At 44.1% G+C, this 13,498-nt stretch overlaps 1 protein-coding gene across 1 annotated transcript in view; it reads left to right on the top strand.

Moving 5' to 3' along the window:
* The first annotated feature begins 409 nt into the window (after nucleotides 1-409).
* The window catches only part of NUP93 (nucleoporin 93), a 42,834-nt gene continuing 29,745 nt past the window's right edge, over nucleotides 410-13,498 (top strand). Inside the window, exons 1-10 of the mRNA XM_077454720.1 lie at nucleotides 410-522; nucleotides 3,627-3,818; nucleotides 3,971-4,088; nucleotides 5,240-5,302; nucleotides 5,423-5,551; nucleotides 5,643-5,717; nucleotides 8,001-8,093; nucleotides 10,425-10,564; nucleotides 12,892-13,024; nucleotides 13,112-13,266. Coding sequence (XP_077310846.1) covers nucleotides 455-522; nucleotides 3,627-3,818; nucleotides 3,971-4,088; nucleotides 5,240-5,302; nucleotides 5,423-5,551; nucleotides 5,643-5,717; nucleotides 8,001-8,093; nucleotides 10,425-10,564; nucleotides 12,892-13,024; nucleotides 13,112-13,266 — 1,166 coding nt within the window. The 5' untranslated portion in view covers nucleotides 410-454. The remainder of the gene's footprint in view (nucleotides 523-3,626; nucleotides 3,819-3,970; nucleotides 4,089-5,239; nucleotides 5,303-5,422; nucleotides 5,552-5,642; nucleotides 5,718-8,000; nucleotides 8,094-10,424; nucleotides 10,565-12,891; nucleotides 13,025-13,111; nucleotides 13,267-13,498) is intronic.

Raw genomic sequence — 13,498 nt, forward strand, 5'->3', positions numbered from 1 at the left:
TTAGAAATGCAGCAAATTTATAAATCTTATGAAAGTTTTTTTTATTAATCACTTTTTTTATTATTAATTTTTCATACAGACAACAAAAAGGATAAAGGGTTTTGCTAAATACTTTTTGATAGATACTGTAAGTCGTGCATTTCATATACAACTGTATAGATCAGATGTAAATGAGGGACGCGTGAGAAGGAAAGAGGGACTGGATGAGGGACAGTCCATAGAAATCAGGGACAGTTTGTAGCTATGGATCTCCTCTGTGTCCTCCGAAGAGAACAGAAGAGGAAATAGATGTGTACAGTATATGAAGCGGTCACGCTGATAGGGACTGTCCATTACTATGCAGTAAAGCTCATTTTATTTGTCTAGAAGCAGAACTTGCACAACGCTTTCCAGCCACCACTGACAGTGTCTGCGCTCTGACACGCTGAATAAAGTTTTTTCGAGGGCGCGCAGCATGCTGGGAGGAAGCCGGCCAATCAGAGAGCAGGAGCCGGAGAGCGCGAGGAGAGCGGAGCAGAGCAGGTATGGAGGGAGTGAGAGAGACATGTGAGGGGGAAGGGAGCCGGGGAGACCCGGGGGACGGGTGTGCGGTGTACGGGGAAGTAGAGGACACAGCGGCCGCTCTCTGGCTTGTTCTCTCAGTGATATCCGGCCTCCTCCTCAGTGTATGTGAGGTGTACAGGCCCCGAGCTGCTCACACACTGCTCTCTATTACTCCTGGGAGCTCCTTTAGGTCCCATTCACACCAATGACAATGTGTGTTATCGCAGCCAATGAGAGATGTGCTGTGCTTGCAGTGCCATTAGTTGGCAAAAATGCATGGTTGAGCTATGTTTTCGCTCATCGCCAATAGTGGCGTCACTGTGGGGGGGGCCAGAGTGGGCCATGACCCCCACCCCATGTATGTGCCCCACCCCCAATTAAATTAAACTGACACAGGAAGCATGGACGTTTGCAACTCAGGGCTAATAATGGGCAGAAATAGGGATTATTTCACCACTTTCGGGTGCAGTCGGAGTGATCTGCGGCTCCCGACAATGAAATGAACCGCTGCACGGCGATATACATCGGCAGAATGGCGCGGGTGGGCAAAAGGGCGTACAGGTACATCCCCTTTAAGAAGCGGCACTACGGGCGCATGTGCCCGCCACGTTCTGCGGAACTCGATGTCCCGGTCGTGTCATGGAGAGGTAGAACGGGGAGATGCCTTTGTAATCTAAGCATTTCCCCGTTCTGCCTAGTGACATGACAGAGATCACTGCTTCCTGTCATCGAGAACAGTGGTCGTTGTCATGTGAGTAGAAGCCCACCGCCCCCCCACACACACAGTTAGAATCACTCCCTAGGACACACTTAACCCCTTGAATTTGTAACCCCTTCCCTGCCAGTGTCATTTATACAGTAATCAGTGCGTTTTTATCGCACTGATTGCTGTATGAATGACAATGGTCCCAAAATAGTGTCCGATGTGTCTGCCATAATGTCGCAGTCACGATAAAAAAAATCGCAGATCGCCGCCATTCCTAATAAAACACCACAGTCCCTGGCTCAGGAGAATGCTGCAGAAGAAGCACTGCACCCAGTTCCCGGGCCCCAGGTAGGAGAAGTCGGCTGGACCCGGTGCGGAAGGACACAGGGTTGCCAACTGTCATGATTCACCCTGTGATGGCTCCCTGCAGCACTGATAGCTTCCCTCTGTCCTCTCCTTCCCGCTGCTGTGAGGAAAAGGGGGGTTCCTAGGCTTCCGTTTGTGACTGAATGGTAAGCTGCTCAGCACAGAACACTTCCCATTCATTCACTGTACAGTGACACCGAGGCTGCAGAGAAAGGGACTGGGGAATCTCTGTCCTCGGTCCCTTTCCCTGTCAAAGTGAGATATTAGGGGTCTGTTTAGAGCCCTGATATGTCACCAAAGCCCCCAAACGGGGCTACAGGTCCCAGCATGAACATGTGAGATCTAAGGAGTTACATCTTTAGCTCTAAGGGGTTTATGCTGGGACTTGTAGTCCTTCAATTTTGGAGGAAGTCACATCCTTAGATCTTAGGAGTTAATGTTGGAACTTGTAGTCCTTAATTTTTTTGGGGATGTGACAAGCTGGAGATGCCACTGGCCATAAAGTGGAGCTCCAGTTGTATTCTACATTTATTGAGACGGTTGTATACTGCACATTATGTTAAAATTACCTTAAAACGAAGCTGTTCTAGCACTGCAATGTCAACGCTGCAGCCGCTTCCATCTTCACCCTGACTAGCCAGAGCCGCAATGACATCACTCCCATGCATGCCGCCGGTCACGGCACAGGGCTTGGAAGGAATGGCACGGGTGGCTGTTCTTGCAGAGCGCATGCATCAGTGATGTCACCGGCTGCATGTAATGTAAATATCCTAAATGGTACACGTTTAGTAGATATTTACACTACCTATAGATAAGCCATATAGGCAAAAAGTGTAGCTGCTGACTTTTAATAAACAGACACTCACCTGTCCCAGGATCCAGCAGTGTGCTCACCTGAGTCATTGCAGCTCTCTCTTCTCTCTCTCTTCCCTTCCCGGTGTGCATTACAACTTCACAGGTGGGTGCGTACATCGCATGCGGCTGCTGAATGGTCCAGCAGTCATATGCATTTGCAGGGAGGGAGGGGGGGCGGAGAACTTCTAGGCAATTTTTTTTTTTTCCCCTCATAAAAAAAAAATTACATGCCAAAAGTGGCATGGGGGGAATGCTGAAAGCTTCCCCTTTTGAGTGGAGCTCCGCTTTAAGCTGCAATAGGCAGCAGACGGGGGCGTTTATATGACGTGGCTGCGATGATTCACACCCGGAGAAAAGTTGACTCGGCTGGCAGCATTTGACAGGCAGCAAGCAGTACCACATTCATTTAGTAGGTGCGTTTGGTGTGCCATTAACAATGAATTGCACTTGTGCAAATTTAAAAAGAGCATCGTGTTTCCTGCACCACCAATGCTGTGAGCGGGCCCTGACAGGAACAGTCCTCCTCCAGCCAGCGCAGTCTGTGTGAATAAAGCTCTTTCTGAAAATGCTGGTTGGATGGTTGATGTGACGATTCGTTGGCTTTAGTAATTTCTGAGTCACAGACCTGGAATGCATATGCAGAAGCGCAGGAATTCTGACTTCACTGGGTACATGCTTGTCCCAGGTCTCGCCTTGGGACTATGTTGAAGCCAGTGATAGCCGGGTAAGTGACGTTTTCAGGTCATCCTCTATTATGCATTTTGCAGGCTTGCAAAATACCTCTAGATTGTCCCACTGGGCAGGTTTGCCTTAAAGCTGAGGTCCAGACTGTAAAAACAAAGAACATTAAAGTCAGCAGCTACAAATACTGTAGCTGCTGACTTTTAATATAAGGACACTTACCTGTCCTTGTATCCTGTGATGTCGCCTCTGGGTGCACGCACCGTCATCTTCACTAAGGGAAACGGGAAGTGAAGCCTTGCTTCTGGAAATTGTGTAGGTCGCCACACAATGCAGCGATCTTACCTGAAAGTGGAAGCAGGTAATCCACAGGTAATTGACAGGTATACACCCCCCCCCCCCAAAATAATAAATAAATATATATTGCACACAGTATGTACTTTAGTGGCTAGTATTAACTTAATATATGTTACAGATCTTCCCTCGCAATGGACGGTGAGGGCTTTGGAGAGCTCCTGCAGCAAGCAGAACAATTAGCTGCAGAGACAGAAGGAATCACAGAGCTGCCTCATGTGGAAAGAAATCTTCAGGAAATCCAGCAAGCTGGAGAGAGGCTTCGCTCCAGGACTATGACCCGTACTTCTCAGGAGTCAGCCAATGTTAAAGCGTAAGAACTAACCTGACTTGTATTATCCATAACCTGCAGTCAGCAGATGAGCATTGTCTTTATTCAAATGAGGATGTATTTTTATAAGTTATATGTATGTAATTATATTGTGATAGAAAATGGCTCAAGCTTTGCTTATATCCCATCTTTAGGTCGGTTTTGCTGGGTTCCAGAGGGTTGGACATCTCTCACATATCCCAGAGACTAGAAAGTCTCAGTGCAGTAACAACATTTGAGCCTCTTGAGCCAGTGAAGGACACAGATATCCAGGTGAGTTTGTGGGCTGTGCCTATATGTCTAATTTTACTGTGTAACATTGTATTTGTATAGGTCCTCAGCCGTGTGTGTGTGTGTGTTTTTTATTCTTAATGTAAACATGTTTATATGTTTTTAACTTGGATTAATCTCAAATTTATCAGTTGATATGGCTCGCTATCATTTTTTTGTGGACATCACTGACTGAAGTCTTCAGAAAGTGTCCCTTCTAAGACTATTGAACTCCTATTTTCCCCACTGTGCTCCTCCCACCTACACCATTACTGTCCCTTGTAGTGACATAGGGGTCAGCAATAGGGACCTCTGAGTGCAGTGGGTGGCCTGGAAGCATCCATAGTAGCTTTGTAAATGTGACTACAGTCCAAGGCTATCTGTATATCATAGGGAGGTTGCTGAGAGGACCAAGGTCTAACTACGCAAAATATCTGCTTTTAAAAGTATTTTTCCAAAATCCCCTTCCAGAACGGCTACCTTATTGATGATTGGTTCCATCTTCAATAGGCAACACACAAACCAGAAAGATATGAAAAAAAGTCCCTCATGCTCAGTTTTGTGTTTTGACTGTCCTGGCATACATTACATAATATTTGTCTTGTTTCTCCTGACTAGTGATTGTCAGACCCCCCTCAGATGACTAGGTCCTGTGTGTTTTTTAAACCAAAGGTTATCCTTGTGATATCTGGACTTTTGCTTCTTGACTGTATGTAGGCAACTCCAGGCAGACCGATGCTTTGGCTGTGCCTTCTGTAAATGGGTAGGTGGGAAGTGTGCAGTGGTCATTGGTTCCTCCTGGTGGGTCTCTCCCCGAGATTTCCTGGTGGTGTGTTGTTTGCTATATGGTGAGTTGTCGGGGAGAACCAAAATGGCACAAGCTCCATTTCCAGCACCAGATAATGACGCGCTTCTGGTGCAAGGCACACACGTGCCATCTGTCCTGTACATCCATTCCGCCTGGCCTCTGAGAGCAATTAAATAGAAGAAAAAATGTGTATATATTTGAAATGTTGCAAGCTTATTTTTCTTCATTGGGCTTTCCTTGGTGCCCAGAACACGGCTGGTTGCAAATATGACAGGAAATTAATCTTGCCAATACGCTGAGTTGCCCTAGTTAATGACTGGTCTCTCATTTATTGGTTCTATTTCAGGGATTCCTTAAAAATGAAAAAGACAATGCACTATTTGCAGCAATTGAAGAATCCAGGAGAAGAGTGAGTATCTCTCTGATACAAGAGACTGTTTTATGTATCAATAAAATGATTGCTGTTTTCTTAAGCTGTAGAGTAATTTCAAAGATGAAGTGATGTCAAATGAATCTGTTTGTACTGTAGACTTTTTCCATGGCAGAGGAGTACCACAGGGAGTCTATGCTTGTGGAATGGGAACAGGTGAAACAGAGGATCCTCCACACCCTGCTTGCATCTGGAGAGGATGATTTAGGCTTTTCTCAGGAAGCAGAGGTTTGTCACTTCCCTGTCACCTCAGAAATTACCCCTACCTATATGATAATGAACTATGCATGCAATGTTTGTGTCTTTCTTGTCTCCGTAGACTAGTTACATCAGTGAGCTTGGACCTCCTGGTCGCAGTTCCCTCGATAGTGTGGAAATGGCATATGCACGACAGGTAAAGCGGAACAGTGGCAAATTGAAAAGGATTGCAGTTTTAAGTGAAACGGTGGAAACTGCCCTCCTAAAGTTCTAGTATATGATGGATTAATCACAGGGGGAAATGCTTAGAGGGAGAGGGGCCTTATCTCAACAGAAGCTTAAAACCCATGGACAGCTTGGGCCCAGGAGGCAGGGGAGAGCACAGGGATTGACTTAAAGAATCCAAGAGGTACTTGCAGGATCCACAAGCTTTTGCTATTTGTCACTGTTCTTTAGAATTGCTAGGTTTCTGTTTTCAGTCAATGTGTAAGAAAATATTAAATTTCATGTGACTATTGACAATAAAGAGAAAAGTATGTGGGCTGACAGTCATTGGCCTACTTCCCAAAATGAAAGTTTCCTGGCTTTGTCTAACTCAGACTAAGCATGAGGTAAATGAGTGTCAGATTTAGTAATTTAGTCAAGTGTGAAAAAAAGGGCGTAATCAGTGGGAGTCAACAGGGACAGAGGTTAAATATGGTAAATAGGTGCACAGAGAGAAAGTGCTCATCATTACACACTGAATGTATTCATATGGTAATCAAGCAATTTTTTTTTCTTCCACCTGTGGTGGAAGGAAAGAAAATCACATAATGTACAGCCTGCTTAACCACTCCCAGACCGGCTCATGCCGATATATGTTGGCACTTTGAAGAGAGATATTGTTATGGCAGCATCTAGCTACTATAACCCCAGTATCGTCACAAGATCACTTTCATCGGTGGTGGGAGAGGGCCTCACACCGCTCTCCGGTGCCCTCGGTCGCTTACCGGAGCAGTCGGTATCGGCGGGAGAGATCGGGTCCTCTACCTGGCTTGGTATGGAGACGAGTGAGAGGAAGATGGCCCCCACCCGTGTCCATACCATTGCAGGGTGGAAGTGACGCATACGTGAGCATCGCCCAAATATGTAAATGGTGTTCAAACCACACATGTGAGGGATTGCCGTGATCGGTAGAGCGAGAGCAAATAATTCTAGCCCTAGACCTCCTCTGAAACTCCAAAACATGCAACCTGTAGAATTTTTTTTAAACGTCGCCTATGGAGGTTTTTAAGGGTAAAAGTTTGTCGCCATACCATGAGCAGGTGCAATCTTGAAGCCTGATATGCTGGGTATCAATTTGCTCGGCATAACATTCTTTCACATTATAAAAAAAAATTGGATTAACTTTACTGTTGTCTAATTTTCTTTAAAAAATGTGTTTCTTTCCCCCAAAAACTGCATCGCTTTAACTGACCATTTCGCATTTGTGCACCGATGTACCCAAACAAAATTTGCGTTCTTTTTTTTCCCCCCAAATAGAGCTTTCTTTTGGTGGTATTTGATCACCACGAGCATCGGGTCCACCGCCATGCAGCAGGCGCACGCCATGCAGCAGGCACACGCCTGCTATGGCACTTAAAGGAGCTGCCTTATACACATGGCGATTCGCGCAAGAGAGCCATTCCGCCGCCGTGTATATACAGGAGCCAGTTGGGAAGTGGTTAAAGTAGTTCTTCAGTCACTTTAAAAAAAAGTAATACTATAGCTGGCTTAAGACACTTGGCTGTCCAGATATCCAGCACGGTACTCACCTCAGCCAGTTCTCCACTGGTCTTTGGGTCACCGGCGCTTGCATTCTAAGTGTGGGAAGCCATCTGTGAGCTGCGCTGTGTGACTGCTCCTGCAGTCTCCTGTGAACTGTGACATGTTGCAGGCTGGGGGGGGGGGGGCAAATTTCCAGTGGAATTGCTGATGCAAATGCTTAGCCAATCCTTTGTATCGAATTACCTATATGCTTATTATTGTATATAACTTAACAGATCTTCCAAACCCAAAAGAAGAATGTGATATATTGCAGCCTTAGATTTGGTGTTTGTGTTAGTGCTGCTTCTTCCCCCTTCTTTTTTTTTTTTTTTTTTTTTCAGGGTCCCTTTACTCTTTATTTATAACTGGTAATACTAAAAATACAGTAACACTTATCCTGTCCCAGAGTGTCACACTCACTTTTCACTCTATCCGGTGTATCTACAGGGGCAGCCTGTATTAATAGTGTGGGGGTGGGAGGATTAGAAGTTTACAGAAAAAGATTTAAGTTTAGCGAACATGAAGTGACAAGGACTAGTAATATCAGCAAGTATTTTCTGTACTTCTGAAAACTGATGCAACCACCATATCGAAAGACTTGTAAGCTACGATATACTTTTTGTGCTTGGGTTTACATACCGTATATATATTTTGAATAATTAGCATTGTAAACTATTGTTTTTGTTCTGTGCAGATTTATGTGTACAATGAGAAGGTTGTGAGTGGAAACCTGCAGCCCAGTCTGGTGGATTTGTTCACAGGTGTTGCTGAGAAACTAGATGACAAGGTAAGACTCTCAGAGCAGCTTCGCCTCAGAGTTCAGAACAAATTACAGAGAATTTATATAGCTAAAGATGGCAGGCTGTGTGCTTTTATACAGGTCACAAGTGAACTTCTCATATAAACTACTGCAGTGAGTGTATTGTACTTTAACCAGTTCAGCCCCGGAAGATTTTACCCCCTCCTTGACCAAAGAACTTTTTACAATTTGGCACTGCATTGCTTTAACTGACCATTGCGAGGTCGTGTGATGCTGTACCCAAAGTAAATTATCCCACAAATGGAGCTTTCTGCTATAATATCCCCAAATTTAAAAAAATAAATTTCTTCAACAGTTTAGGCCAATATATATTCTTCTACCTGTTCTTGGTAAAAAAATAAAATAAATCGCAATGAGGGTATATAGATGGGTTTTTGCAAAAGTTATAGTGTCTACAAACTATGGGAAAGATTTATGGCTTTTTTTTATTTTTTTACTAGCATTGGCGGTGATATGCAATTTTTAGTGGTATTGCGACGGACAGATCGGAGACTTTTGACACTTTTTTGGGACCATTGGCATTTATGCAGTGATCAGTGCTATAAAAATGCACTGATTACTGTGTAAATGTCACTGGCAGGGAAGGGGTTAATGCAAGGGGACGATCAATGGGTTAATTGTGTGTTCCCTCAGAGTGTGTTCTAACTGTGGGGGGATGGGATTGACTAGGAGAGGAGACATTATAATTTTTCCTACTTAGTAGGAACAAACGATATGGCTCCTCTTCCCTGACAGCACACAAATCCAATGCTGGCATGCTGGAGCTCCTGCATGCGAACGGGTCCCCCACCTTGCAGCGCGTGCGCCCTCTAGTGGCGGCCAAAGGAATGGATGTACCCTTATGAAATTTCGCCCGGGGGAGCCATTCTGTCACAGTATATCTATGACTTGGTGGGGAGCTGGTTAACAATACAGCCCTATAGCTCCTGTCTTCCCTACCTACGCTTCATATTTCCCATTTCTTCCCCTTGTCTTGGCAACCTCCCCAATAATTGTGTTGATATTCAAAAGTTTTCTGCTTCCTTTAATTACAAAACTTCAAAGAGTAACTCCACTTTTGTTAGGAAAAAAAACAATACCATACTGGGTGATGTTTACTGATTGGATTTTAACAAGATTTGTAGCAGATTCTTACATGTTTTTGCTTTGAAGAAATAGCTGTTTGTCCTTTTTGCTAACTGATTCCGATTGGGAGGGTCTGGTTGATTATAATCAGCTGGTGCACTCTCTGTTTTAGTGAGATAAGCTGCAGTTGTGATTATATCACCAACCCTGAAATTCCCATTGCAAGGTACTTAAAATTTGGCTTCTAAGTAGATCCGTGAGCCAATCGCACAAGCAGGGATTGACATTTCTGGGGTCGTTCTGTGTACCATTGGTACATGTAACACCCATATTTAGGGTGTAAGGTGCAACATGTTCAGCAGCTGTTTTTTTTTTATCTGCAAAAGATGTGCATTTTTTATTTTTTATGGAGTGGTCCGGCACCCCCCCGTCCTGAAAACAATAGCACAGCAGGGAGATCGCTGTACTAACATCGGATAGTTAATACAGCGGCTTCTTCTGAGCGGTAACCTGCTGGATTGAACGAAAAACAAACTAGTATTGTGTACTAGGCTTAAGAGACTGCAAAGTTCAGTGGGTGGTATTCATGCCATGGTTTATATACTGTCGTTATTGGCTTATAACACTCACTTTTTCACCATGAAAATCAGGTGCAAATAGTACGTGCGTGTTATACACCAATACTTCAATTTTAGCTGCCTCTGAGGAGACAGGGAGGGGGGCAGGACGAGCACCGTCAAATTACATACAAGTGAGTATCTCCTCTTTACTTGGCAGCCTTGGTAATAGGAAGTCTCGTCTCCCGGGCTGCCATTGGACCACTGTTCTGTCTATCATAGGAGATTCTCACTGTATGTAATCTGTCGGCATTCATTCTGCCCCCCTCCCTGTCCCCTCTAGGTTGCAGATGGGCATTGATCAGGCTGCACTGATGGCAATGGTGATGCTGCTGCATTGCCAATGGTGATGCTGCTGCATTGATGAGGCTAGATTGATGGAACTTGTGAGGCTGCATTTATGGCAATGGTGAGGCTACAGATGGGCACTGACCCTTATTTCACTTCAAAGTTCCTTATTTAAAATTTAAGTTTTTTTTCCTGAAACTTCCTTCTTAAAATGAATGTTTATATATATTATATATTATATATTATAAAAATGTCCACATTATTGTAAACAGCCATGCTTATGTTCTTCTCTTATTGTCAATGGTGCTTTCTCCGGCTCAACCTACAGAATGTATCTGATGTTTGGTTGATGGTGAAGCAGATGACAGATGTCCTGCTAGTTCCTGCCACAGATACGCTGAAAAGTCGTTGCGCAGTCAAGATGCAGATGGGATTTGTGAGACAAGCGTTAAAATTTTTAGAAGACAGGTAAGATATCTTTTTATTTTTTTTTCAGCCATCTACTACAGTGGTCTCTATTGTATCCATCCATCTGTCTTGGCTAGCTCTGTTTGTGCTATAGGCAGCCTGTCAATAGCATTAGCCATATTGAACTTCTAGTGTTTTGTTTTAGCCAGAGGGTTTTTGGTAATATAGGTACAAAAGGTTTACTATGTTTTCCATTCGTTTACCTGAGATATTTTAAGTGCTATTTTTTGATTATTTTCTTTGAAGAAAATCATACCTAAAGAAAGTAGGTTTGAGGTTGCTGACTTTAGAGTGCATCTTAACTGCTTACCGACCAGCCACCATCATTTTACTGCAGCAGGTTGCCACGATCCCACGAGCTGTTGTAACTGGGATGTGGGATCAGGATAGCGGTTGCGCACACGCCCCCTGCACTGCGTGGGGTGTGCCGATGCTTGTGGCCGATGGTCGCGATGACCGACAGCCACGAGTGATCGCGGGCACGAGAGGCAAAACACAAGTGTGTGTGTGTGTGTGTGTATACACACAAATCCCTGTTCTGCTCTGTGAGGAGAGACAGATTTTGTGTTCCTAATAGCTAGGAACCGCAATCTGTTTCCTCTAGGTTGGTCTCCTCCCCCTATGGTTAGAAACACACTGAGCTAACACAGTTAACCCCTTCCCCGCCGGTGACATTTTTACAGTAATCTGTGCATTTTATAGCACCAAAATATAGGTCCCAAAAATATGTCAAAAGTGTCCACCATAATGTCGTAATCCAGATTTCCGCCATTACTAGAAGAAAAAAAAAATAATAATAAAAAAATGCTATAAATCTATCTCCTATTTTGTAGACGCTATAACTTTTGCTCAAACCAATCAATATACGCTTATTGTGATATATAATTTTTTTTATTTTTTTTTATCATGACTGCAACATTATGGCGGACACATTGGACACTTCTGGCTCTTTTTTTTTTTTTTTTTTTTTTTTTTGGACCATTCGCATTTATACAGCGATCAGTGTGTTTAAAAATGCATTGATTACTGTGTAAATGACACTGACAGTGAAGGGGTTAACACTAGGTGGCGCTGTAGGGGTTAAGTGTGCCCTAGGGAGTGATTCTAACTGTAGGGGGGGGAGGGGCTGTGTGTGACACATCACGGATCATCGATCCCGATCACAGGGAGCAGAGATCAGTGACACTGTCACTAGGCATAATGGAGAGATGCTTGTAGTGGAGCCAACCTGCCGCAGTAAAACTGCAGGGGGCTGGTCCGCAAGTGGTTAAAATTAAAAAATGGGGATGGATATTATAGCAAAAAGTACAAAATATTGTGTTTTTGTTTATAGCGCAAAAAATAAAAACCGCAGAGGAGACCAAATACCACCAAAAGAAAGCTATTTGTGGGGGAAAAAAATATGTAAATTTTGTTTGGGTACAATGTCGCACGACGGCGCAATTGTCAGCTAAAGCGACGCAGTGCGGTATCGCAAAAAATGGCCTGGTCGTTCAGCAGCCAAATCTTACAGGGCTGAAGTGGTTAATCACGTACCTTTTGCCGTATTCCAGCGATCATTGGATGGCTGAAAAACGGCTTTCATATAGGAATGAATGGGGCCCATGCGCACTGTAAAAATTGCTCTGCAAGGACATTTTAACTAGTAAGGCTAACAGCGCCACACACTGAAAATCGTTGGAACAGAGAACAAGGCAAGTATTTAACACAGCAATTTATACTGAGGCGAGGATGTACAAACTGTTCACTAAACTTGAACTTGCACTTTTAATCTAGTTTCTGGAATGCTGATCATCTAACTTTATTATTTTTAGTCGCTGTCTCAGAAAAAGTATGTGCCCTTTAACACTGGGGTGCTTTGCAAGCGCTGCAGCGCTAAAAATAGCACCTGCAAAGCGCCCTGAAAGAGCCACTCCTGTCTCTCCAATGTGAAAGCCCGAGGGCTTTCACACTTGAGCGGTGCACTGGCAGGACACTAAAAAAAATGTCCTGCTAGCATCATCTTTGGAGCGGTGTGTATACCGCTCCTGCCCATTGGAATCAATGGGCAGCGCGGCTATACCACTAGCAAGGCGCTGCTACAGCAGCGCTTTGTGGGTGGTTTTAACCCTTTCTCAGCCGCTAGCGGAGGGTAAAAGTGCAGCGAAATTGATGGTAAAGCGCCGCTAAAAATAGGGGCGCTTTACCTCCGACGCCCCCAGTGTGAAAGGGGCCTTAGAGGAGTTATTTCACTTGTAACAAGTTAGTTTCGTGGCCTTTTCATTAATGGCATCCAGGGTCTGTGTTTTTACTACTGCTCAACTTTTTGTCCTTTTTAAAATTTGTAGTTACCGGGATTACACTATGAAGAGTGTATATGCTAACCTACAACAGGCCCAACTCGGAGGAGTTCCTTCCACTTTTAATTTAGTGCGAAGCTTCCTTAATATCAGGCTGCCGGCTCCAATACCTGGGCTGCAGGTGCGTAAATCACACTTTAATATGAATTGCTTATGTTATGATGTGTCTGTAGAGAGAATTATTCTCATTCTTTCCTTATGCCTTCAGGATGGAGAGTTGGAGGGCTATCCAGTTTGGGCGCTCATCTACTACTGCTTGCGCTGTGGTGATACCTCAGCAGCTCAGCAGGTGGTAAACAGATTGCAGCATCAGCTGGGGGAGTTCAAGAACTGGTTCCAAGAATACGTACACAACGAGCGGAGGTAGTGGAATACGGCTGTCAGACTTTTGTTGCTGTATTTCTGAGAGTAATTGAAATCTATAGGGTTACTTTCCAAAATTATGGTGATATTACTTGCTGCTTTATGGTCCATTTACACTGGGTTTTTGACGGGTGCGTTTTCTATTGAAATCCATAGTGAAAAATAAAAACATGCCTTGCAGTGCAATTCCAATGCAGTGCACACACTGAAGCATGTTACACTGTTAATTTCA

This window comes from Lithobates pipiens, unplaced genomic scaffold, assembly GCF_037356315.1.
Source record: "Lithobates pipiens isolate NorthernLeopardFrog02 unplaced genomic scaffold, aLitPip1_a1.2 Scaffold_10, whole genome shotgun sequence".
Taxonomy (NCBI): Eukaryota; Metazoa; Chordata; class Amphibia; order Anura; family Ranidae; genus Lithobates; species Lithobates pipiens.